A 26,535-nucleotide genomic window follows, 5' to 3' on the forward strand; every position below is an offset into this window, starting at 1 on the left:
ACTTAAACCCTTTTTTTAGTCCCATGAGGACGTACAGCTCTGCTTAGCCCTTTAGGAGGTACAGACTAGGGTTGCAACAACTAATCGATATAATCGATAATGAAAATCTTTGCCAACTAATTTCATTATCGATTAGTTGAATCGATTTTTATCGATTATAAAATTAGGGTTTTTTCAGAGCAAATCAGTTTGTGACTCACAGCAGCAGTTCCTACTTACCAGTCCCTCCCTGCAATCACTGCCGGAGAAAGAAAGAAAGGGACCATAGTGTCCATGTGGCTCAGGAACTCATCTGAGTATAAAATTAATATTTACGGTGCTGAAAGTTAGGGGCGGTGGGGGTTAAATTAGGGGCAGTTAGTTAATGGGGTGTTTAGGGTTAATTTAGGGGCAGTTATAGTTAATGGGGTCTTTAGGGTTAATTTAGGGGCAGTTGTGGTTGATGGGGTCTTCAGGGTTAATTTAGGGGCAGTGGTGGGTGATGGGTTAATTTAGGGGCAGTTGTGGTTGATGGGGTCTTTCAGCTGTGGTTGATGGGGTCTTTAGGGTTAATTTAGGGGCAGTTGTGGTTGATGGGGTCTTTAGGGTTAATTTAGGGGCAGTTGTGGTTGATGGGGTCTTTAGGGTTAATTTAGGGGCAGTTGTGGTTGATGGGGTCTTTAGGGTTAATTTAGGGGCATTTGTGGTTGATGGGGTCTTATCTTCAGGATTCGTTTAATGCTGAGGACTGAGGGTTAATTTAATAAGGTTAACTTACAGTGCAGTAAGTTAAGGGGGGGGGGCGCAAACTAAGGGGAATCTAAATCCTGGGGGCAGTGAATATTAACCCTGTATTTATTTATAAAAAGTATTGTCTGTGAACGAGTCTGCAAATCTGAGTGCACTATGGCATATCAGGGGGGTATATGCAGTGGCGACTCTAGAAACAATATAAAGGGGGGGCACACAAGATACCACAGTCAAACTGGGGGGGCATTAATAATTTCCACCATTAAATCATACCACTGAAAAAACACACACATATATATATATATATAGCCAAAAGTAATGTGCTATGGAATGATACTTTTGTTATTGGCCAATACAATACTTGTACATTCAACATGGGAAGCCTGAAGCCACAATTTAGTAAGACTAATCCTTGAAATCCTTTAAACAACACAATACCTTAACTCAGGGCTCGACAAATCCCAGGTCGCCATGGCGACAGAGAATTTTGTCCTGGCGCCTAGGTTTTGTCAGCCTCTTACATCCATAAAAAAATGTGGATGTAAGAGGCTGAGTAACCACAAGGGGGCGCTGCTGCTGTCTGCCCAGGAGTCTGGGCAGACAGCACAGCCACTCAGAGCCCGAGCCTGAGATCACTCCCACGGAGTGATCCTGTAGGCTGAAACCGCGGTTGCTGCAAAACCAGCAATCGTGTTATCAGCTGCCACAGGCAGCTTCAGGGAAGGGGGTTGTGTGTTGATTGGTTCCCCACACAAGTGTGGGGACCTGACCCAACACCCCCCTGCTGCCTGATCGCTCCATGAGAGCGACAGTGCAGCGTTAACCCCTTCAATGCCGCGATCGCGGCATTTAGGGGTTAATTCCCGTTTTGTACGGTGCTCTGCTGCTGGTGGTCTGCCAGCAGACCAGCAACAGCAAAAATGAGCCCCCACAAGCCCTTTGAGGATTCCTGTAGGCATGGAAGCCTACAGCAGTCATCAAAGACTCCCCTCCCTGCAATGGCTGGTCTATAGACCAGCAATTGAGTCCCAGCTGCCAGAGGCAGCTTCAGGGACAGGGGAGAAGGTTCTTTGGTCTCCACATGAGTGTGGACACCAGCCCCAACACCCCCCTGATGCCTGATCGCTCCATGAGCGACAGTGCAGCGTTAACCCCTTCAATGCCACACTTGTGTATGACACATTCGTGGCATTGCAGGGGTTAACATTTTTCCCCACAAGCTTGTGGGGACTAAATATCAGTCAATGCTGTGCTCCAATGGAACATCAGCATCAAAAGAGTTAAAAAAAATATAATTAATAATAAAAAACAAAACAGCACTGACCTGAAAGTCCAGGGTGCTTCCAGGTCAAACGCTGTGAGTTTAGTAAGTGGGCTGATGATGATCCGATCACTCCTAACCAACTGTTAGTTTAAAAAAATCCTGGCTCGTAACTTTTTTACCTGGCGCCTAGATTCACAACAAATTTGTCAAGCCCTGCCTTAACTTTTGCACTAAATGATTTCAGGGCCTAATATTAGATCCTGCTGCTGATAGCAGGTATAGATCAACACATTAACACACAAACCCAGCTTTGCATGTATAGATCAATTGAAATTCACTTGTGATCTCAGCACTGAAGGTATATATCAAATAAACTGAATCAGACATAGAAATCCTGTATTTGCAGGTATACAATAATATATGAAATGTAGCATTGCAGGTATAGATCAAATAAATACATGGAAACAGCATTGCAGGTATTAATCAACTGAACAAGACATACAAACCCTGTATTTGCAGGTATACATAAATAATGTATGGAAACATAGCATAGCAGATATGGATCTACAGAAGAACACACAAACCCAGCTTTGCAGGTACAGATGAACTGGAATTCACATAAAAACACGGCATTAAAGGTATATTTAAAACCCCTAAATTACAGGGATAGATCACAGGTTGCACACCCCAACCACGCTGCCCACATAGAACCTGGTCAGCACCCAGATAACACACATAAGATTTGCCATCTTTGTCCCATATACTCCCTGCCTGTGCCATCTTGGTCCCCAAGGCTCAAACATCCTGCTAGTGCCATCTTTGCCCTTACACAATTATACATCTATGATACACACAAACACATTAACTCATGCTCTCCCTCATTCAGACAATTGATCCACATATTAACTCATGCTCTCCCTCATTCAGGCAATTCATCCATTTTAAGAAACTACACCCCTTGGAGCTTCAAATGAGGGGCTACTTGTATTTCTAGGACAAAAGTTGAGTGCACAAATAATGATGGAATATGTCGCTTTGGCTAGAATATATGTTTTTTCTAACCATAGCGACATGTTCATTTTTGTCTTGCGCACTCCAGGTTTGTACTAGAAACACATGCAGCCCCTCATTTGATGCGCCAAGGGATGTCGTTTTTGCAAATGTGTACTTTTTGTGCCATAATTTAACTTCCTACGTGAGCAGTAATGCAGTAAAGGCCACCCTAATTACTGACCATTCACACACCTTTCATATCTCCATTCACTCGCAGAAGCACACACCATTCTTTCCCGTTACAATCCCAAAGAAATGATGGTAAAGGGAGAAAAAAAAAATCACTTTTACAGCAAAAATAAGTTTTGCAGTAAAAATGCAAGGCGCTCCAGGGATGAGATGGTTACTCACGTACCGCACGGGCTAAATGGCTGATTTTAATAATATTTGCAGTTCATCAGGATTTCAAAAATTGCCTCCCTCTACCGTTGGCTAAATTTAACCCCATGATCAAAGGCATAATAGGATTTAAAATTAGTATCGGCCATTTTTAAAAAGGGAATGTAACTTTTTATAGCTATATGTTCACTGTGGTAACATTGGCTACCACAGTGATCATTTAGCTAGAATACTTAAACTTTTTTTTTTTTTTTAAAGTTAAACTACTTTATGTTTAAATTTAATTTGGGGGTCTCTAGGCAATTTTGATCTTTTTTATCTGCCTTTAGAGATCCCCAAATCCATATTTTTTAGATTTTTATTTTTTTAACTTAATATTTATTCATTTTTTACAATCTATATACCGTTGGAAAGGTGAGGCGATTACCTTTCCAACGGTATATGTTGGGGGTATGTAGCTGCTTAGATGCCTGAGATACAGGCATCTAAGCAGCATGCCCCCATACCTCTTTAACTGACAATTGTCAGTTGTTAATAAAGTTGCGCAGTGACGTCATTGCGCGAGACGGCACCGGGCGGATCGGGTGGCCCCGGTGATGCCCTTCAGTTTGAGGGGCAGATCGCCGGGGTAAGTGTGATGGAGGTCCACAGACCTCCATCAAGGTAAGGTAGTGCTAGTGACGGCAAGGTGCCGTCGTTGGCACCTGACTGGGACTGTCCTGGGTGGTTACAAATTCGGCGGGGGGGGCAAGAAATAACCTTGCCGCCCCTGTAGCGACGCCACTAGGCATATGGCATATCTGGGGAGGACGGGGTGACAAATCAGGGGGTTTAAGGCATATAGGGTATATAAGGCATATGTGGGGAGGGCGGTGTGGCATGTCTGGTGGGCAGTGTGGCATGTCTGGTGGGCAGTGTGGCATGTCTGGTGGGCAGTGTGGCATGTCTGGTGGGCAGTGTGGCAAGCCTGGGCTCAAATGTGCATACCTGGGGGGGGCAGGTTGGGAAATAAAAACAAGAAATGCATTTTTATCAGTTTTTTTTTTTTATTCTGCCGTTTTTAACATCCTACGTTACTTTATTAAATTATTTTAAATAAATGAACATTTTTAATTTTTTTATACGATTTAATTGAAAAAATAATCGGCCAACTAATAGATTATGAAAATAATCGTTAGTTGCAGCCCTAGTACAGACATTCTTGCAGTGGGAGGCAGATCTCCCTGCCACTGCACAGGGGATCATGCATATAGAATTCCCGATCATGTAATCGGGCATTCCCTTCCGGAAGGTAATCGGAGGACAGGATATGCCCTGCATAGTCAGTCTAGACTTGCATTCCTAAATGCCCCTCTACTGGCTGATCACACACATTGCAATTCCCAAGTCAAGTCCATAGACACCGGCTTGTTGATCGGTGTGATGAGTGCGGGGAAGAGATGGAAAAAGTTTTTCTCTTCCTGCAAGTGTAAAAACAAAAATAATTTGTACATGTCTAATCAGGGGATGTTGCGGAAATCATTGTTCAGCAGGAGCACCCGTGTAGAAGAAATTAAGAAAACTGCAAACTTTTTTTTTTTGTAGTTTCTTCTTAGGTGTTTGTACATACCAGCACTCACCATTATTATTTTTTGCATGTTTTAATGGTTTTAAATGAAAGCCCATGAAATCTCGAAAAAAAGGATTTCAAACACAGATAAGGGGAAATTGTAATGAAACTCACATAATGAGGAGCCAGTTGAGACTGTCAGAGTGGAAGAAAGCAATGGGAAAAGAAAATTAGCCTAGCAGAGGTGTTCAGACTGTATTGAAGCTGTGCAAGGTAGAAGGGGGAGAAGCCAGTGAGCTGGAAGTTGCAAAAATCCAATTGAGTAGATACCTGAAGTGAATACACTATAGATATATAGATAGATATATCTAAAAAATACATATATAGGTAGGTAAATATAGTTTTTGGTGGTGAAAGTGGGAACTCTTTAAATTTTATTAGAAAAAAAAAATGACTAGGAAGTTAGCAATATCTTGTTACAAGATTAAGCTAAATGGTTAATAATTAAAATAAACTGTAGGAATGGCAGCTACAGTTCGCCACAAATAGTGTAAGTAATGCACTTAAATGTAGAAATCCAAAGGTGAAAAAGATGTCATCTCCGTTCCTGTTCTTCCTAAAGGTGTTTGATGGGGTTGATGTCAGGTCTATGCGGGTCAGTCAAGTTCTGCCAGACCAAACTCATCCAACCATGCCTTTTTGGATCTCGCACTGTGCACTAGGGCACAGTCATGCTGAAATATAAAAGGGCCTTCCCCATACTGTTCCCACAAAGTCAGAAGCATAGCATTGTTTAAAATGTCTTGGCATGTGAAAGATTACGATGTTCCTTCACTAGAGGGGCCTTGCTAAAGCTGGCACAATGCAATGCTTCTTCCGCCAAACCCAGACTCTCCCATTACACTGCCATTAGACTGCGTAACAGAGAAGTTCAGTGGAGCGTGTATTATGCCACTTGACCCTATGCTTGGGAATGTACTTGGTGATGTGTGGCTTGCATGCAGCTGCTCGGCCATAGAAACCCATTCCATGAAGCTCCCACCGCATAGTTTTTGTACTGATATTAATGCCAGTGGAAGTTTGGAACTCTTCCGCTATGAAATCAGCAGATTGTTGGCAATTTTTATGCACCATGAGTCTGAGTGACCTCCCTCTGACTTTTTACTTCTTCTGTTTCTACCTCCCACTTACAGTTGGAATACATACAACAGTGGTGTAGTAGTAGTTTTATGTAATTGCAACAGAGCCAGTGTCAAGCAGCTATTTGCGATATAGCCATAAAGAGCAAACCAGCATGTCTGGTATATGGACTGCCACCACATATGGCCGGGCTTGACAAATTTGTTTTGAATCTAGGAGCCAGCTTAACCCCTTCGCGACCTTTGCCGGTTCAGGACCGTCATGACATGAAGGTCACTAAATGACCTTTGACGGTCCTGAACCGTCAAAAAGTAAAATAAGCTTAGAAAGTGATCAACGATCACTTTCTTCGCTTAAACGGCGTTACTGTAATGCCTCGATGTCGAGGCATTCAGCAAGGCCGAGATCGGCATCGGGGGCCATGTCTGGCCCCTCCCGGAGGCGTCAACAGCCGCCATACATTGTATGGCGGCGGACGCCCGTTTTAAAAGCGTTTAGGAGGCGATCAACGATCGCCTCCTAAACTTAAATGGTGTCGCTGGAATGCCTCGATCAGGAGGCATCCAGCGACACCAAACACTTACCTCTGGGTGGGCTGTGACCGCTCCGGAGAGCGGTCACAGCCGCCGCTGCCGGTGATCTTCGCCATCAAGCAAGATGGCGGCGGCCCGGGAAATAAAACAATAAAGACGAAAAAGTTCGCTAGAGGGTCTCCAGACCCTCTAGAGAACTGGCTCCACTTGCTGGTTGAATACAGGTACTGCATTCAACCATGCAAGTCAATGGAGCCCAGCTTTCTAATCACTATGTGATTAGTAAAATATTCAAAAAAAAATAAAAATAAATAAAAAATGGGAAAAAAAAAAAAAAAAAAATGTGCTAACATTTAAAAATTATTATGCAGTGATGTCACTAGATGAACCATCCAGTACCAGAAAAATGTGTAAAAAAAAATATAAAAAAAGTATTAAAAAAATAAAATAAAATTAAAAAATAAAGTTTATTATTTTGAGCAAGTGCTAAAATTTCTCAAAAATCTCAACAAAGTTAAAAAAAAAAAGCACTTCAAATACCCAAGGGGTGTCTAATATATAAAAAAAATGGCTGATGGGGTAAATTGGAGTGGCCTAGCTCAAAGATAGGGCATAGGTACAGACTGCGCACTTCCCAAATGTGGCATTTTAACTCTGAAACAACCCGACAAACCCATGCATGTCGGGTATCACTGCACTCAGGACATGTTCCTGAACACACATTGGGGTGTTGTTTGACAGTGGCATATACCAGGACCTGTATATCTATAACTAAAGTACAATTTGTGTGAAAAAAAAATAAAAAAAATTACTATTACAAAGTTTGGCAAAGTGTAGTTCTATAATTGGTGCATGGAAAGGGTTAAAATAACAGCATTTGGAATAGAATACCCTGGGGTGTCTAGTTTTCAAAAATATATGGTTTGAATGGGTTAAATTGAGTTAACCGGCTTCAAAGATATTCCAAAGAGGAGAGGGAGGCACAATGACCAAATGACCACCTGAATTACGCATGCCCCAAAAGTAGCCTTTTACCAGCCAAACAATCTGACAAACCCATGCATGTGGGGTATCGCTGTACTCAGGAGATGTTGCTGAACACATATTGGGGTGTTGTTTGACAGTGACATATACCAGCACCTGTATATCTATAACTAAAGTACAATTTGTGTGGGAAAAAAAATAAAAAAAATTACTATTACAAAGTTTGACAAAGTGTAGTTGTATAATTGGTGCATGGAAAGGGTTAAAATAACAGCATTTGGAATACCCTGGGGTGTCTAGTTTTCAAAAATATATGGTTTGAATGGGTTAAATTGAGTTAACCGGCTTCAAAGATGTTCCAAAGAGGAGATGGAGGCAGACTGACCAGATTTGTTAAAAAAGATTTGGAAATCATAAAACGCTGCTTGTACTTATTGCCCTATAACTTACAAAAAACAGCAAAAAAACATAAAAACATTGGGTATTTCTAAACTCAGGACAAGTAGTAGAATCTATTTAGCTAGTTTTTTTACTTGCTTTTTTAGGTGAGTAAAAGATTTTTCAAATAAAAGTCATATAATGTGTTTTTTTTTTCAATTTTTCACCATGTTTTTTTAATTTTTTTTATAGTAAATAAGATGATACGATCAAAATAATGGTATCTGAAGAAATCCCATCTTGTCCTGAAAAAAACAATATATAACTTATGTGGGTACACTAAATGGGTGAGGAGAAAATTACAGCTGAACACAAGCACCACAAAAGTGTCAAAACAGCCTCGGTCCCACAGGGTACAAAACGAAAAATGAGCCCGGTCCTTAAGGGGTTAAAAAGTTTGGAGCCAGGATTTTTTTAAACTAACAAAGCTTTATTTTCAACAACAATACCAGATCTTAAATTTACACGTAAAAAGACTAGAACCAAACTTCATGGGCATTTAAGTTATGCAGATAATTTAATATATTCTTAGGTGACACACCAAATTTTCTTTAACCCCTTAAGGACCGGGCTCATTTTTCGTTTTGTACCCTGTGGGACCGAGGCTGTTTTGACACTTTTGTGGTGCTTGTGTTCAGCTGTAATTTTCTCCTCACCCATTTAGTGTACCCACATAAGTTATATATTGTTTTTTTCAGGACAAGATGGGCTTTCTTCAGATACCATTATTTTGATCGTATCATCTTATTTACTATAAAAAAAATTAAAAAACATGGTGAAAAATTGAAAAAAAAACACATTTTATGACTTTTATTTGAAAAATCTTTTACTCACCTAAAAAAGCAAGTAAAAAAACTAGCTAAATAGATTCTACTACTTGTCCTGAGTTTAGAAATACCCAATGTTTTTATGTTTTTTTGCTGTTTTTTGTAAGTTATAGGGCAATAAGTACAAGCAGCGTTTTATGATTTCCAAATCTTTTTTAACAAATCTGGTCAGTCTGCCTCCATCTCCTCTTTGGAACATCTTTGAAGCCGGTTAACTCAATTTAACCCATTCAAACCATATATTTTTGAAAACTAGACACCCCAGGGTATTCCAAATGCTGTTATTTTAACCCTTTCCATGCACCAATTATACAACTACACTTTGTCAAACTTTGTAATAGTAATTTTTTTTTTTTTTTTCCACACAAATTGTACTTTAGTTCTAGATATACAGGTGCTGGTATATGTCACTGTCAAACAACACCCCAATATGTGTTCAGCAACATCTCCTGAGTACAGCGATACCCCACATGCATGGGTTTGTCAGATTGTTTGGCTGGTAAAAGGCTACTTTTGGGGCATGCGTAATTCAGGTGGTCATTTGGTCATTGTGCCTCCCTCTCCTCTTTGGAATATCTTTGAAGCCGGTTAACTCAATTTAACCCATTCAAACCATATATTTTTGAAAACTAGACACCCCAGGGTATTCCAAATGCTGTTATTTTAACCCTTTCCATGCACCAATTATAGAACTACACTTTGTCAAACTTTGTAATAGTAATTTTTTTTATTTATTTTTCACACAAATTGTACTTTAGTTATAGATATACAGGTCCTGGTATATGCCACTGTCAAACAACACCCCAATGTGTGTTCAGGAACATCTCCTGAGTGCAGTGATACCCGACATGCATGGGTTTGTCGGGTTGTTTCAGATTTAAAATGCCACATTTGGGAAGTGCGCTTTTTTTCTCCATTTTGGTCAGTCTGTACCTATGCCCTATCTTTGAGCTAGGCCACTCCAATTTACCCCATCAGCCATTTTTTTTTATATATTAGACACCCCTTGGGTATTTGAAGTGCTTTTTTTTTTAACTCTTTGTTGAGATTTTTGAGAAATTTTAGCACTTGCTCAAAATAATAAACTTTATTTTTTAATTTTATTTTTTTAATACTTTTTTTATATTTTTTTTTACACATTTTTCTGGTACTGGATGGTTCATCTAGTGACATCACTGCATAATAATTTTTAAATGTTAGCACATTTTTTTTTAATTTTTTTTTCCATTTTTTATTTATTTTTATTTTTTTTGAATATTTTACTAATCACATAGTGATTAGAAAGCTGGGCTCCATTGACTTGCATGGTTGAATGCAGTACCTGTATTCAACCAGCAAGTGGAGCCAGTTCTCTAGAGGGTCTGGAGACCCTCTAGCGAACTTTTTCGTCTTTATTGTTTTATTTCCCGGGCCGCCGCCATCTTGCTTGATGGCGAAGATCACCGGCAGCGGCGGCTGTGACCGCTCTCCGGAGCGGTCACAGCCCACCCAGAGGTAAGTGTTTGGTGTCGCTGGATGCCTCCTGATCGAGGCATTCCAGCGACACCATTTAAGTTTACAATGTATGGCGGCTGTTGACGCCTCCGGGAGGGGCCAGACATGGCCCCCGATGCCGATCTCGGCCTTGCTGAATGCCTCGACATCGAGGCATTACAGTAACGCCGTTTAAGCGAAGAAAGTGATCGTTGATCACTTTCTAAGCTTATTTTACTTTTTGACGGTTCAGGACCGTCAAAGGTCATTTAGTGACCTTCATGTCATGACGGTCCTGAACCGGCAAAGGTCGCGAAGGGGTTAATATATTTGTTTTTCACTTGGTCATTAACCACCCCTTTATATTTTTGCCCCTTGTGTATTAATGCCCCAGCCCCTTTAGTATTGATTAATGTGTTTTGCCACACAACCTTGTGTATTGCCCCCCTTTGTGCATTTATGCCACGACACCCATGTGCATTGATGTGTTGCCCCTAGCCAACCCTCCTCCCTTGTGTATTGATGCCTCCACCTCTTTTATGGTGGTTAATGTGATGCCCCCATTTAGTATTTGTGATGCCCAACCACCCTTTTGTCTATTGATGCCCCCACTGCCATGTGTATTAGCCCCAGCCACACACCCCTCTTTATATGGATTTTGTAATTTCAAAACCCAGCCATCCCCCTTTTTGAATTATTTAAGTTTTAATATAGGTCCACTTTCCACAGCACAGTGTGTGTGCTTGAATTTTTTTTAGGCGGCCGTCGTGCGCACACGGCGGTCTTACCACCTCACCTGAACGCTGTTCTCGCGGGCCGCACTAAAGTCCATCCACATTGGCTTATGTGCTTCCCCATCTATTGGCTTATGTGCTGCCCCATCTATTGGATTAATTTTTAAGGCTTTTAAGAAAATATAGTTATATATATATATATATATATATATTTGTTTTTTCTTTGCTATACCATTTGATAGCTATTTATGACTAGCTTAAAGGATCCCGTGTTGCTGTATACAATAATGCAGAGTAGCACGGAAGAAAACACATATATATATATATATATATATATATATATATATATACATATATATATATATATATATATATATGCCATCATATGCCACAGCTCTGTACGGTGGATGTATTTTATTCTCCTTCAATTAACTTCCTATGTCTGCAGACCAAGAAGGCCACCGTTTGTAGTCGTGTGTTATTTGGGATGACTTTTCTCCTCTACAATGCCAGTCTTCACGCCAGTACGGAGTACAAGGCTGGGTGTTCTGAGCTAATCTACTGTTTACAAGCCAATGTGTTACAATATCATTGTGTTTGTCAGTAAACTGAGCTAATGTAACTAATGTATAGTAAATTTGTGCATTCATTTTTGTACAAGCTTTATTTTTGTTTTGTGATTCGTACAAATCGATGATAAGGAGGGCGATATCTGATGAAAACAAACTGCAAAAGTGCTGAAAATTCATCCTGATTTGGCAATTCGTCGCCATGTGTAGCTGTCATTACATGCTGTTTTGGCGCTCATTCATGAGGTAAAGTGGGAGGAACTGTGTGGAGGCGGGTACATATCAATGACTGATAAAAGTATCCACCATAGAAAACCAGAAGAACAAAGGAAAATCATTAGATGTATAAACATGCTGACACTATTTTAACTTGTAGGTAGCAGCAGTTATAGACTGATTAGAGTTGGAGTGGGAAACGGTGCCGGTTAGTTTAGCAGAGGCTGTGATTTCTCATTGCTCACCTACCATACTGCAAGTTAATAGTTTATTTTGTTGCGGAAAATGTACTGTTGTTGGTTGGATAGGAGAAATTGTAGTGCTGTAGTTTGTTACAGGGACTGCGGCAGGGCTTTTCCCCCTGTTCCTGAGTGGAGTTTAGTTGATTAAGACATTTGCCCGTTTATCCTACTAGCCTCTAATTTGTGGACGTGGTTTTTTTATTTATTTATTTTTTTATTTTATATATCATCATTCTATTCTTCATTGATAAATATTGGTGGCCAAACCAGGCATTATAATATCATGGAAATTCAGTCCTGCTCCACAGTGCTGCATGTGTCTATTATCTGCCTGCCCAGGCCCACTGCTGCTTTGAACATCCTTACATCTTTTTTTAATTTCCCTGAATAAGTTTGAGTCCAGAAAGTGTCAGGGCTCTTCCCCTTTGGGAATGCCCCCAGAGTGTCCTTCAGAATATTATTATTATTAACAAAAAAAACCCTGACTTTTTTCTGACCCGAACGGCCTGGAAACAAAAATATGAATGCAGCAAAAACCAAATGAAAATTTCATCCAAAAGGATTTTATTCACTGTGCACAAGTCTGGTAAATGCCCATGACAATATTGTGTAAACAGCTTTAATCAGAAAGCAATACAATACTTTTAAAAGCTAATTGTTAATGTAATAAGAAGATTGGGAAGGAACTCCACCTTAGCAAAACAATCCTGGCCTCCTGCCGTGAAAAATGTTGCTGACCCGCTGGCACCCAAAGGGTTAAATATGTCTGTCTTATTTATCGGACCGTTTGTAATTGCATATCATACTGTTTACCTCATTGCAAAGATTTTTTTGTAATATTGGTTCATTGAGTTAAAAAAAAAAAAAAAAAAAAAAACACAAAAAAACCCCCAAAACCTTCACAACAAAGCTTGCGATGCAGTGCCTTCGTGACAATGCCGTACATGTACGGGCTGCTTTAAAATTGCTGCAATTACGTAAGCCTCACTAGTAGGCTATTGGGAGGAAAGTAGCCCCCTCCCCTGAAAATGGCTAGCTAAGACAGAGTTTAGGAAGGGATCAGCCGTCTTATGCACTTCAATGCATATGAAAGCTGAGAGATCCCTTTAAATGTATATGGTATCCCATGACAAATGCATGGGGGATTTACTTCTGCTCTCTATCCAGCTATTTTCCATGCAGGAGATGTGTTCTCCTTGCACTTAATTTTATTTCCAGAAGTCGGCGCCAGCGGTGGCTTTGAACTCTGCGAGTAGTGGTCTGTTGAGAGCCCCATGAACATGTAAAAGGCTCCCATTGATTTCAACAGATGTACTTTACTGCCACTGATTGGCTGCTTAAAGTAGCCAATCAATATCGCTAATCCTTGGACCACAGGGGGAGTGGGGAAACTGCAGCTTCTCTCTAAGGTAAATAAAAGTACTTTCATATACATTGTCTAGAGGGCTTCCATTTATGGGGCAAGGGACCCATATATACTAGTGGGGCAGTATTGCCTTGATGATGGTTTTACTTCCAGTCTAGCCCTGTATCTTGCATATCTGGTTAGAGTATTTAAACTGCATTGGAGACTTTGCAACATTTGATTTGGGTATGATTCGTACTTCTCTTGCCAAGACATTTGAGATATATGCACACACGGATATATATTCTTGTTCAAGGCTGGGCAAACCCCAGGGGCCACAGTGCCTGCAATTGTGCCACGGGCTCCTAACATATTTTAAACTTGCGTCTTAATTCTTATGGATGTATCACTTCCCGTCTCCTGTCCTTTTGCATACTTTTGTTCAGCCTTGTTAGCTTTAATAGTTCAACTGTTGATTGTTTGCGATGAATCTGCACATGCATGCTTACTTGTCCATTCTTCTAACTAGAAATACAGTAGTAAGTTGCCTGCCTGAATTAATTTTGTGGCATCTAACTGCTTCCTTTCTCCCTTCCTTTTTGTCACCCTGCAGTGTTCTGTGCCAAGGTCTGTGTGGCTAGGCTGCTCCAACCTTGTTGAGAGCATGTGCGCACTGAGATGCCTGCAGAGCATGCCCAGTGTCAGATGTCTCCAGGTGCCCTTCTTCTTACTTGTTGTACATGTTATTTGTGTGCTATGTGCCGTGCTATTCCTCTATTATTGTTGATGTGCTCTTTAGTTTGCATGTTCCATTAAAAAACTAAATCTGGTAGTTTGGCATGCTTCACTTGTACTGTTAAATACAATTAGATTAGTAAATTAAATATCCTTGTGCATTCATCGTATTAGAGCACACATACTTGGCGATACAATTAGCTGATGTTCGTAAGTATATGTGTGTGTCTATACTATATTCTGTTGTTATTGGACCTCAGAGAAGATCTATGACTACTTAGAATATTTAAAATATATGTAGAAATACCAAGTGAGAAGTTTTATCTTTTATAGTATTCCATGCAGGGAGACTGGGAGATGCCTGTTAATGGCTTTACATTTTGAAGTATTTTCCATTAGTTCCCTGGTAATGGCGCTGAAGTTTATGGTGTTTCAGGTATATATGCATTTCTATTCTTATAAAGTTAGACTGAATTCTCATGTAGTTTTTCTTTCTACCAGTGTGGCTACCTTTACTATTCTCTAATTGTACTGAGGTTACTACAGGTTAAAGATTCTGTTTGACAACCATAATATTTTCCATATTTGATGCCTTATGTTTATTTTTGGTATTGTTTAAAAGATTCACTTGCTATTGGCAAAGGGCTGGCTATAAAGTTTATCTAGATAAACAAGCACGTCACCACAAACCTTAAAAACTCAGCACGTTAACTAAATTTTCTGTAAAATGATTTGTGTCAGGATACGCATCATACAGGGTCATTCCTCGTGAGGAAAATGTCAATCCACGGGTAATCTGGCTGTATGAATTGTAGCAGTTGTCATCATACTAGTATACCCTGTAGTCTACTTTGTGGATGTCCCCTCTTTTTTTTCATGAATACTACACTATGTACCAGCACATTGTAGTAGTAGTAGTAGTAGACTATGAAGCTTAACAGTGTGTTCAAAACTCCAATAAATAAGTTGGTGTTTTATAGAGTAACTTAATTAGTACATATTTCTAATTTCTTTTTTTTTTTATTTGATCTTTTTATTTTTTTTCTTCAACCCAAGTGTGTGTACTGTAGTGTCCTGCATGTATGGCGCTGGAGTGGGGAGGGAGGCGCGTATGGTGCCAGTGGCGCCGGGAAGGGGGGCCCATATGGTGGCGCCGCAGTCGGGATGGGAGGGGGGCCCGTATGGTGGCGCCGCCGTTGGGAGATGTATTTTTATGTATTTGTATTGTTAGCTAGTGCTTGTGTGTTGGTGTATAGTGTTGTGGATGTCACAGTATGTCATTAGCATAGTACTAGAGTGTGTGAATTAGTATATGGTGTTAAGAGTGTCTAAGAATGACGGTAAGCATATAAGCTTGAGTCTTTATGCATGGTCAGACTTGTCATGTAGGGTTTAACTCCAGTACTGAAGAGTTCTGTTTTGTGTCATATTGCCTCAATAAAAATCCTTTAACTGCAGACCAGTGTGCAATGCCCAGGCAGCCATGTTGGAATGTCTGAGGCCCGGGCATCAAATCTTGTAAGAATACGTTTTAAAAGGAAAAAATATAAGATTCTCGTGTCAACCTGGACCATTCGAATATTAAAAAGTAGTAGCAACTATGCTGAATATAACTATTATAATTATTCATTCCCTTTGACCTTCTAAATCTTGCTTAGAAGTAGGTATTTCCCAAGTATAGTTTGTTACTAATGCATATGTTTTTTTTTTTGTGTGTATCTCCAATATGAAATGCATTGATGCATATACACTGAAAATCCTTGCCGAGTAACATGGCATTTGTAAAACACCCTTATAACTAAAGCACACAATTGTATCACAAAGGACTTGTAACACATTGTGCACACCTCAAAGAGCACATACTATTCTTTGCGGTTAACTCCCTGATATCTCCCTTAACTAGTACCTATGAACACCCCGTTTGTTTTACAAGTTCTGTGTCCCCTCTCATGTTAACCCACCCCTTCTAAGTTTTTTGCTTTTCTTTGATTGGTGGGGAGCTTTAAGATGGTAATATACTCTAGAAACCTACGTCTGACTGATCTGTTTTTTTTTTTTTTTTCCTTCCTGCATCTGGCATTTGTCAAATGGCCCCGCTAACCAGGGAGTAAACTGATGAGATACTCTGACTGAACCGTATCTATCTATTAGATCTATATTAGTCCAGCTAATTTACTGCTGATGAAATTCTCCCATACCTCTGTGTTTACCTTTTAGTGAACCCGTGAACTGTACTTTTGTATTTAGGAAATTAACGCCCGAGGAAGGGAGCTAACAACTTGGCCTTGAAAGCTTGCAACCAAACTCTCTATAAATGGTATAATTTTAACTTTACTTCTTCTGGTTTTCCATGGCTAACAGCGTACAAACCTTTTGATCATTTTTTTTCTTTGAGAAAGAAAGAAGGCTTCGAAAGTATACACATGGCTTTCCCCTTATACAGAAATCTTGCACCCGTCTTGTACTCTCCATGAAAGTTTTCTTTTGCACACAATATCAGGGAGGAGGTCAAAAAGAGAAATGTTCAGAGAATGCATTTCTGCTGTTCTTGCACCCAGAGGTAATGAGTTTGGCATTGCACAGGGTATTGTTAAACTTTTGAACAGCTACTTTGCAATGAATGCTCATTTTTTGTAGCTCCCAATGAATAATTGTTGTGCTACATTGCTTCCAGAAACAGAAATCAGAATACTTCAACTTGGGAAAGACAAGTTGCACTAAGCAACCCTGCTCTTTGAGCAAGATGTCCACATTAAAATAAATACTTTGACTCTAGAGTGCCAAACATTTGATAAACCTATTTGTTGGAAAGGTTTACACTGGTTGGTTTGCCATAGACCTCGAACGTGCTACTTTTAGCTTTGTCTGCCCATCTCACTTTTGACTCCATAGAGCAGCTGCAGCTTCTCCCTTGGGCAAATCTTCTGAGGTGGTGGTCATCAAGACCTAGATTCAGGACATTTCCACCAGCCATATTAAATAATAAAAAAAAAATGTTGGCCTTATGTCAAAAATCTAAGTTGGGTTGTAAAAGTGATTTTATTGGTGCAGTGAAAATCCATTGGAAATGTTTAGCTTGTGTTCAGGTTATTGGACTATGGGGGCTGCTGTATACCTTTTAATGAACATCAAGTACTTAACCATTTTAGTAGATAACCCTTCTGCGGCAAATGGATCTGGCTTATTTTAATATTTTAGATCTGTTTCTTGTTTCCAGCTCAGTATGGGTACAAGAAAATAAAAATAAAGATCACTCCAACCGTATTTTGCCACAGACTAAATGTCATGAGTTGTTTCTTATGGCCATAAAAGTACAGATCTTCACATTAAATCCTTGGACAAAAGGAAACAAATATAGTTGGAAAGGCGGTGGTGTAAGATTTTGGGAGGTGTATCTTTATGGATGTGGGGGTTCAAGCCTAGATTAACTTTTCAAATGCAATATGTACTCACTAAAATTACTAACTATCTCCTCGCCTCTAAAACAAAGGGCCACTTCTCACTACTTATTCTTTTGGTTCTCTCTGCAGCCTTTGACACAGTTGACCACCCACTCCTACAACAAACCCTTGATGCCCATAGCATCCTTAATAAAGCGCTTTCTGGCTCAAATCCTACCTCTGACCGTACCCTTAGTGTCCCCTTCACTACTGCTATCTGTTCGTGTTCCTCAGGGCTCGGTTCTTGGACCTCTTCCCTTCTCCATCTACACATCTAACCTTGGACCACTGGTATCTTCCTTTGGCTTCCAGTACCACCTAAACACAGACAACACCCTAATCTACATTTGCTCTCCTTTTGCACTCTCTCCTAACTCGCCTCGCTGACTCTTTCTGGAGTCGCCTTATGGATGGTGTCCCATTACCTCAAGCACACCATCTGCTCTGTCCACAACTCCTGATATGTCTATTTTTGACAACTCCACCATCCAACCAATACACCAAGCTATCTTGCCTTTGTGTCACGAATTCTGCTGCCTTCACCAGAAAAAACATCTCCTGAATATGCTCATTTCTTACACGAGACAACCAAAATATTAATCCACTCTTCCTCATCTGCTGCTCCACCCTTACCTACATGGCAGTTAATTCCCTAAAGTAATTTTTAAAATTAATTGTAGTTAAGCAGTACATCTAGACATTATCTCAAGTTAAATTTGTTGATGATCACATTGTTGAAGTTTTAATCCAAATGTGCAGTATAATCTGAACTACCTAATTTTACACTTTTTTTTTTTTAGTTTTTTGAACTACAGTTGTGTGTAAAACCAATTCATACCAATGAATTACATTTACTGACCTTCACACTTAAAGGGACAGTTTGTAGTCCCTGACAGCACCACCAAAGAAGACAGTGTACCGTATTTGCTCGATTATAAGACGATGTTTTTTCCAGAGCAAATCCTCTGAAAAATACCCCTCGTCTTATAATCGGGGAAGTCTTATAATCAGACCTCAACTAGGTCTGACTATGAGACTAAGATCCAGATCCCCCGCAGCGATGCAGTGGACCTGGATTCTCCTGTGTGTCCCCCCTCCCTCCTCTAAACAGCGGGGGTTGTCTGCGTCCATCGCGCAGACCTTCCCCGGGTGTCAGAGATCAGTGTTCCCCGTGATCTCTGACAGCCGGGGAAGGTCTGCGCAATGGACGCAGACAACCCCTGCTGCTAACCGCACCTCCTCTCGGCTGCAGCAGAAGTTGTCTACGCGATTTGCGTAGAGCTCTACACGCTCCCCGGACTACGCACCGGGGACTCAGAAGCACCGGTAAGTTTGGAGGATGGGGGGGGGTGTTAAATGGGGGGCATAAGGCATTTCTGGAGGCAGAGTGCTCTGTGAAATGCCTTTTAACCCCCTTAATGCCACTCTGCCTCCTGAAATGCCTTATACCTCCCTATATGCCACTCTGCCCCATAATATGCCTTTCAACCCCCTAAATGCCAGAGTAGGGCTGCAACTAACGATTATTTTAATAATCGATTAGTTGGCCGATTATTTTTTCGATTAATCGGATAAAAAAAACAATATGCAAATTTTTAGTTTATTTAAAATAATTTAATGAACTGGATGTTAAAAAACAACTTAAAATTTACATTAACATTCTTATTTTGTTATGATGTAATAAAAAAAACAATATTTTCAAAGTACAAAAACCCAAACACAATATTTATGAAACAAAATAACCCCAAACATTCTGAAAAGAGGTGGACTATTACTGTTCAAGAAACTTTGCCCCAGCCCTGGTACTTTGCACCCAGCACTTTGCACCCAGCCCTGGCACTTTGCACCCAGCACTTTGCCCCACCCCTGGCACTTTGCACCCGGCACTTTGCACCCTGGCACTTTGCACTCAGCACTTTGCCCCACCCCCGGCACTTTGCACCCGGCACTTTGCACCCGGCACTTTGCACCCGGCACTTTGCACCCAGCCCTGGCACTTTGCCCCTGCCCTGGCACTTTGCCCCTGCCCTGGCACTTTGCCCCTGCCCTGGCACTTTGCACCCAGCACTTTGCACTCAGCACTTTGCACCCAGCCCTGGCACTTTGCACCCAGCCCTTTGCACTGTGGCCCTGCCCCCACATTCTGCCCTGCCCCCACACTCACACCCTGCCCCCACACTCACACCCTGCCCCCACACTCACACCCTGCCCCCACACTCACACCCTGCCCCCACACTCACACCCTGCCCCCACACTCACACCCTGCCCCCACACTCACACCCTGCCCCCACACTCACACCCTGCCCCCACACTCACACCCTGCCCCCACACTCACACCCTGCACCCACACTCACACCCTGCACCCACTCTGCCCTGCACTCACACCCTGCCCTGCATCCACACTCACACCCTGCCCTGCATCCACACTCACACCCTGCCCTGCATCCACACTCACACCCTGCCCTGCATCCACACCCCCACTCTGCCCTGCACCCAGTCTCCTGCCCTGCCCCCACACTCACACCCTGCCCTGCACCCCCACCCCCACTCTGCCCTGCACTCAGTCTCCTACCCTGGCCTGCCCCCCCACCCCCACTCTGCCCTGCATCCCCTGAAACCCCACCCCCTTTTACTTACCTCCGCGAGCGTTCCCTGCTTCCGCTACACGCTCTGCACTGCGTGACGGATGTGACGCGTTCCGGAGGTAAGTATTCTTCATGTCTGTGCGAATGGAGCCACTCGCACAGAGCGAACCGCTCTGTGCGAACGGAGCCACTCGCACAGAGCGAACCGCTCTGTGCGAACGGAGCCACTCGCACAGAAGAACCGACATGAAGAATACTTACCTCCGGAACGCGTCACATCCGTCACGCAGTGCAGAGCGTGTAGCGGAAGCAGGGAACGCTCGCGGAGGTAAGTAAAAGGAGCCAACAATGAATCGATCACTCGATTAATCGATAACGGAAATCGTCGACAACGATTTCCATTATCGGTTATCGATTTTATCGATTCGTTGTTTCAGCCCTATGCCAGAGTGGCATATAGGGGTATAAGGCAATTCTGGAGGCAGTGGCGCACATAGGGGGTTAAAAGGCATATCATGGGGTATAAGGCATTTCTGGAGTGGCAAGCCAGGGGGTAGATGCGCATAACTGGGAGGGCAGGTTGAAAAAAAAAAAAAAGGAAATAAAAACCAAACTATTTTTCTCAATCATAGCTTTTATTAAAAAAAAAAAGTTTGTATAGTTTACATGAATTAACATTTACTGGTAAAACTTTTTTCCTATAGGGTTGTCTTATATTCAGGCTTTTTCTTTTTTCATAAATTATTATTCAGATTTTGGGGGGGTCGTCTTATAATCGAGCAAATACGGTATTTAATGAGAATATATATAATAAACAGAAGCACTTTCCGTGCATATGCACAGAATATGAAGGTTGAACACTTCTACCGCACAGAAAATACTTGGTGTGTGAGAGAAGCGGCAAATGGATATTGCTTATTCCCCTCCATGTATTTGCAAAGGGGACGTTGCAAAAATTTAAAGGGACAAGGGGGTAACCAGCCATCATTTAAATGAAACTTCATATACATCTTTAAAGAAACAATCTTGTCTTTAAAAATGTTTTTTTTTTTTTTTATTTATTTTAAACTCAGAAGGGAGAGTCAGACTTAAAGATACGGCAACATTTCTGTATCCTGTCATAATGTTTTTACAGTTTATCACCAGGGTTTTCTGCCCAAGTATCTTTTTGAATTATATACATACATACATACATACATACATACATACATACATACATACATATTGAAGGATGTGTATGAACAAACCTGAGTTGTTTAAGGAAACTAACCTGCCCAAAAAAGCTACGACCAAGACCAAGCAACTGGAGTGATATATGTCTGTTTTCATCTGCTCATTAGGAGAGTCCCCCAAATGTATTTTCCAGTGGCCATCCCTTTGTCTGAAGGAGTGTAGCATCTGCTGCTTCACCTCCTACCATTCACTCTGCCACACCCAGCCACATTGAGAGAAAAAAGGCATTAAGATTAAGTGTCATACCTAGATGGTCAATTGTTGATGGCTGCTTTCGTTGGATAGGTTGTTTTGTTTTATTTTATTTATTTTTAGCTTCTCCCAGCAGTGATACGTTTAAGATGGAGCATGCAGAGAGATGGTACAGTCTGGGAGGAGCTTTTTTATTTTTATTTTTTATTTATTTTTTTAAATTGGAAATAGTCTCACCAGACAAGAGCTGGTGAGGCTGAGATGTGTGCATATGGTCTCTACTGGAGATTGCCCAGCCTATGAACTTAGGAGGGCAATGAAGTCTTTGGAAAACAGGTTGTATGGAGGTGAAGGTGTGGTCAGGCAATCATATGGTTGCATACCCAAACGGACAAGGGGTACAAGAATCCCCAGGAAAGATGATTTTTTTTTTTGTCCTCTTGCCAGAAAAGGATCCCTGCTGGCTGTGTGCACTCTTGACCAGGGAGAGTTAGTCTGACTAGCATACATCTTTCCTTGATCTGTGATCTTTTTCTTCACCCCAATCCATTCTACCTGAAATGGACAAACTGTCTGTTGAATGGGACATTCTAATGAAGGATTAGAATAGGAATACCTGTTTAAATATTTGGTAAGCCTTCAAATCTTGGATATTTCCACCTGCATGATACTGGGCTTTCTCCAGCATGGGATCGTCAAGTGTTAATCTCAATCTTCTTTTACCTTTCATGTCTTGGTGCAGTGTTCATTTTCAACCAGCAGATAGTGCTACTGCCTTGGGTGCAGCAGTTTGATAGCAGCAGGATTGGTCCAAAGAAGAGATTCAAATTTCTTGCTTGGGATCTCTGTGTGGCCTCACGACTGCTTCCATTGCACCTGTAGAGGAGGTGGCTCCACTAAATATGGTTCTGCTAGTAGCTCTTTCTTCAGCCAAATACTAAGGAGGCCCAAGCCTTGTTCAATGACCTAATTTATCTCAGATTTTTCTGTGAAGATAAAATATCACTAGAACCTAAAGTGTGTGTGTGTGTGGTCAGGAAAAAACTTGCATAGCTTTGGGGGAATTAGGGTTTTTATTTTATTTAAGTGAGGGGTGCAGTTTTTTTGTTTTGAAAGGCTAAACTGTTGTGATGTCATGAGTGGTTTCTCTCTGCCACAAAAGCGCACAACGCTCATAGACCATCAGGGTCAATATAGACCTCTTCGGCTCTCCGTTAGTGAGGTGATCACCCAAAGATGTCACAGGAAATGAATGCCTGAACCAATGTTTAAATATTTAAATCCCCTGAATGTGAGTACTTACATTGAGCACTGTCACATTCAATTGCTCAGCTTTGGCCCAGACTAGCAGTGGGGGAGACCAGGCTGTTTGACAGCCTTGCTTCCCATTTACCCGCAGGGTTGTTCATCATTGTGAAGGGGTAGTTCTGGTACCACTAAAATTCCCCTTTAAAGACTTATTGCAAGCTAGATTTTTTTGTCCTTTTAAAATCTTTCAATTTTAACTGTCCTTTTCCATGTAGTACATTTTTTATATGAAAGGCTTTTAATCATAAACAAAAATGTTTTCAAGCTAACACATTTTTTGTTTATTTAGAACACCTCTATTATGGATGATCTGAATGAAGACGAATCTCCAAAAAAGAATACCTTATGGCAGGTAAAATTAAACGTGATCATAGTGTGTAATATGTCAAACTTTGATAATACGTCGCCTTCTCAAATTTAGTTTTATGATTGCAAACTCTGAGCATTATGCCCACCACTGAAATTATTCTGGGTGTCCCTAATTTATAGTCTAAATCAAAAAAAGTTTGTGAACCTTGGAAATTGCAGTAAACTTTTCTTCACTCAACACATCTATAGAAAGCTTTATACTGGCATAATGTTAATGTACTATAGTCAGTGTGTGGATTGAACACACTTTGGCGGCGCCAAAGTGGCATGGCCTGGAGGGGGGCGGCGGCGCCAAAGTGGCATGGCCTGGGGGGGTGGCAGCGGCGCCAAAGTGGCATGGCCTGGGCGGGGCAGCGGCGCCAAAGGGGAATGTCTGGGGGGCGGTGGGGCATCCCTGGGGGGGTGTCGGCGGAGTGGCATGTCTGGGGTTTTTAGGGCATACTTGGTGGTGGCGCAGTGGAAAATCTGGGGGCAGGTTGCCAAATACAGGGAAATGAAAACAAGAAATGCATTTTTCTCATTCATACTTTTTATTAAATATGAAAAGTTTACATGTGAATTAATATTTACTAGTAAATCCTTTTTCCCATAGGGTAGTCAAGCAAATATGGTACTTAATTGTTCATATTTTGACTTTTTACAGTTAAAGAAAGGCCGTTGTAATGTTGTTATGAAATGAAATCTCTCGGTCTAGCTTTGGAATTTGGGAAAGTTGTACCTAGGAAATTAGCGGAGCAGTACTTGGTTAAAATTAATGGGATTTGGACAAGTAGGTTTGGTAGTTAGGTGTGGTTTTCTAGGCACATGTAAATAATCGTTGGATGTTTATCTTTTGCAAATTACCTCATGTATATCAGATTCTCATATATACCTAGTCAAAACATTGACCGACACGGCTGTCATTATACAAGGATATCCTTAAAATATGTACAATTTAGGTACAAATGAATCAACATGTGAAATGGCTTGTTTAAAAGACTATAGTTGCACATAAAAATTACAAACCGCACAAGATATTTAACAGAGGTAATGGTGTGTAACTTTTGTGTATCAGTTTTTTCTTTATTTAACTAACCACCTCTTGAGTTCTAATCTGTAATACTGATTTGGTAATCTGACAAAAGATCTACAGAAGTGCCCAGATATTTGATATGGTGGATGTTGTGTATATACGCAAGTCCTTTTAAATTCCATATAAATTAAAATCAAAGTAATGGTTGTGTTTTTTTCATAACAGATAAGTAATGGAACGTCTTCAACGATTGTACCAAGGAAACGAGCATCAGAAGGAAATTATGAGAAAGAGAAGGATTTGTGCATAAAATATTTTGACCAGTGGTCAGAATCAGACCAAGTAGAGTTTGTGGAGCACCTTATTTCACGGATGTGTCATTATCAGCATGGCCATATAAACTCTTACTTGAAGCCCATGTTACAGAGGGACTTTATCACAGCATTACCAGGTGAGTGCAATTTGTTAACTTTAATGCTATTAGCTGTGATACAAGAGACTCTTGTATTTGTGAAATCGTCCTAATACTTTACATATTGTGGCGAACAAATATTCAATATCATGCAGTGCAATACCCCTTAATTGCTCTAAAAAAAATTAAAAAAATGCAATACCAAAAGTGGCTGTGTGTACGCTAAACAGTGGAACAAATAATGCATTGGCGTTTTGAGGAAGCCTGGTAGATGAAACTTGTGCGCATTACACATTTTGATGTGATAAGACCTACGTTTGAAGTCTATCGTTGAACGTAATTGTTCTTCATGTTGTACAATATTTGCTCCCTTCCTCTAAATATTTCCTCTGGGTTTTATAGTCTATGCCAATCCTTCTCAACATACCATGTTTTTGGGGGTTCTGCTGGATTCACGAATTGAAAAGGCCTTCCTTCCATCTTTTTTTTTTTTCTCCCTCTGTCACAGCAAATCTTCTCTTTAGTAGTAAGAAGGTGACGTCCGTTAGATATTTTAACATTTGGAAGAAGTTTTATTCTTGCTGTTCTTGTTCTTAACCTTTAATCAAAGCCTTCTTGGAGGAAAATCTAGATCAAGGCTTATAGCCGGCTACTACTGAAGTCCAAATCTCGTCTCTTAGAGCCATTATGGACCTTGATCTCGGTTCACTTCAGATGTTTAGATATTTTTTTTAAGGCTCTCTTCAGAATGAAGCCTCATCCGATCATCAAAACGATACCCTGAGATCTCAATCTGCTCCTGAGAAGCCTTACTAGATATCAGTTTGAGCCATTAGTGTTCTTCTCTTCACCTTCTGTCTTCCTGGTTGCTATAACACCTTCTAGATGGGTTAGTGAGCTGCAGGCCTTTTCAGTTCTTGCAGATAAAATGGTACGGTCTTTGCCTCCTGAATCTGCTCCTGAAGATTACAGGAAGACTTGAGTGCTGTAGCTTCTGAAAGAGATGCTTCCAGAAATGCTTCTGCTTTTTTTGCTGTTGGTTTTCTATGTAATGCAGTAATTAAGAATCTAAGTGTGACAGCCAGGTTTTCTGATTTAAACTTGCTGGTGCTTAGGGCCTTGTGGCTAAGGAACGGATATGCAGATGAAGCCTATAAAAGAACATTATGTCCCATGCCCTTCTTGGGCAAATAATGCTTTAACCCCTTCAATCCCAGGGGTTTTTGGTACCTCAAAGCCCAGAGCAATTTTGCCATTTTTGGGGTATGTCGGTTTAGCGATGATTCTCTTTTCCTGTGAATAGTGTACCCATATAAACTATATATTTTTTTCAAGGAGAGATAGAGCTTTCGTTTGATACCATAGTTGGATGATTAGCTGAAAATTTAGAATGAGAAATTTAGTAAAAACTAGCGAATTTTAGAAATTTTTACATTTTCCCTCTGAATCCTCACAAAATTAGGTAAAGTGATGGAAACCCCCCTGCAAGTTTATCAATTCAGGTGCCCTGATTTCAGAAATACCTAATTTATGTAGATTTTCCAGACTTTCCCAGCACCAGGGAGCATACTATAAGGTGTACAATTTTGTATAATTTTTATGCCTATGGCTTAACGGGTTTGGGGGTTGTTCATGGTCTTCAAAACAGATCTCCTACACTTCCAGGGGACGTGAGGCTTGTGGAAGGAAAGGACAAGTGGTGACAGGACCACGTTTTGTAAGTTCTGATGCTAGGCTCATTGCGGAAGGGGGGTTTACCAGAGACTCTACTTGGAGGCCTGGAAAAAGGTTATGTCAGATGGCTGGTTTTGTGA

At 40.9% G+C, this 26,535-nt stretch overlaps 1 protein-coding gene across 2 annotated transcripts in view; it reads left to right on the forward strand.

Moving 5' to 3' along the window:
- The first annotated feature begins 8,240 nt into the window (after positions 1-8,240).
- The window catches only part of LOC149282559 (F-box/WD repeat-containing protein 11), a 32,052-nt gene continuing 13,757 nt past the window's right edge, over positions 8,241-26,535 (forward strand). Inside the window, exons 1-4 of one of the 2 annotated variants that reach the window (XM_089498041.1) lie at positions 8,241-8,249; positions 14,049-14,150; positions 23,218-23,280; positions 24,535-24,760. In XM_089498041.1, the coding sequence (XP_089354167.1) occupies positions 8,247-8,249; positions 14,049-14,150; positions 23,218-23,280; positions 24,535-24,760 (394 nt within the window). In that variant the 5' untranslated portion in view covers positions 8,241-8,246. The remainder of the gene's footprint in view (positions 8,250-14,048; positions 14,151-23,217; positions 23,281-24,534; positions 24,761-26,535) is intronic. The other variant, XM_089498042.1, reaches the window with a different exon arrangement.

This window comes from Sceloporus occidentalis, unplaced genomic scaffold, assembly GCF_023333645.1.
Source record: "Sceloporus occidentalis isolate IW3139 unplaced genomic scaffold, rSceOcc1.0.p SCAF_112, whole genome shotgun sequence".
Classification (NCBI taxonomy): domain Eukaryota; kingdom Metazoa; phylum Chordata; class Lepidosauria; order Squamata; family Phrynosomatidae; genus Sceloporus; species Sceloporus occidentalis.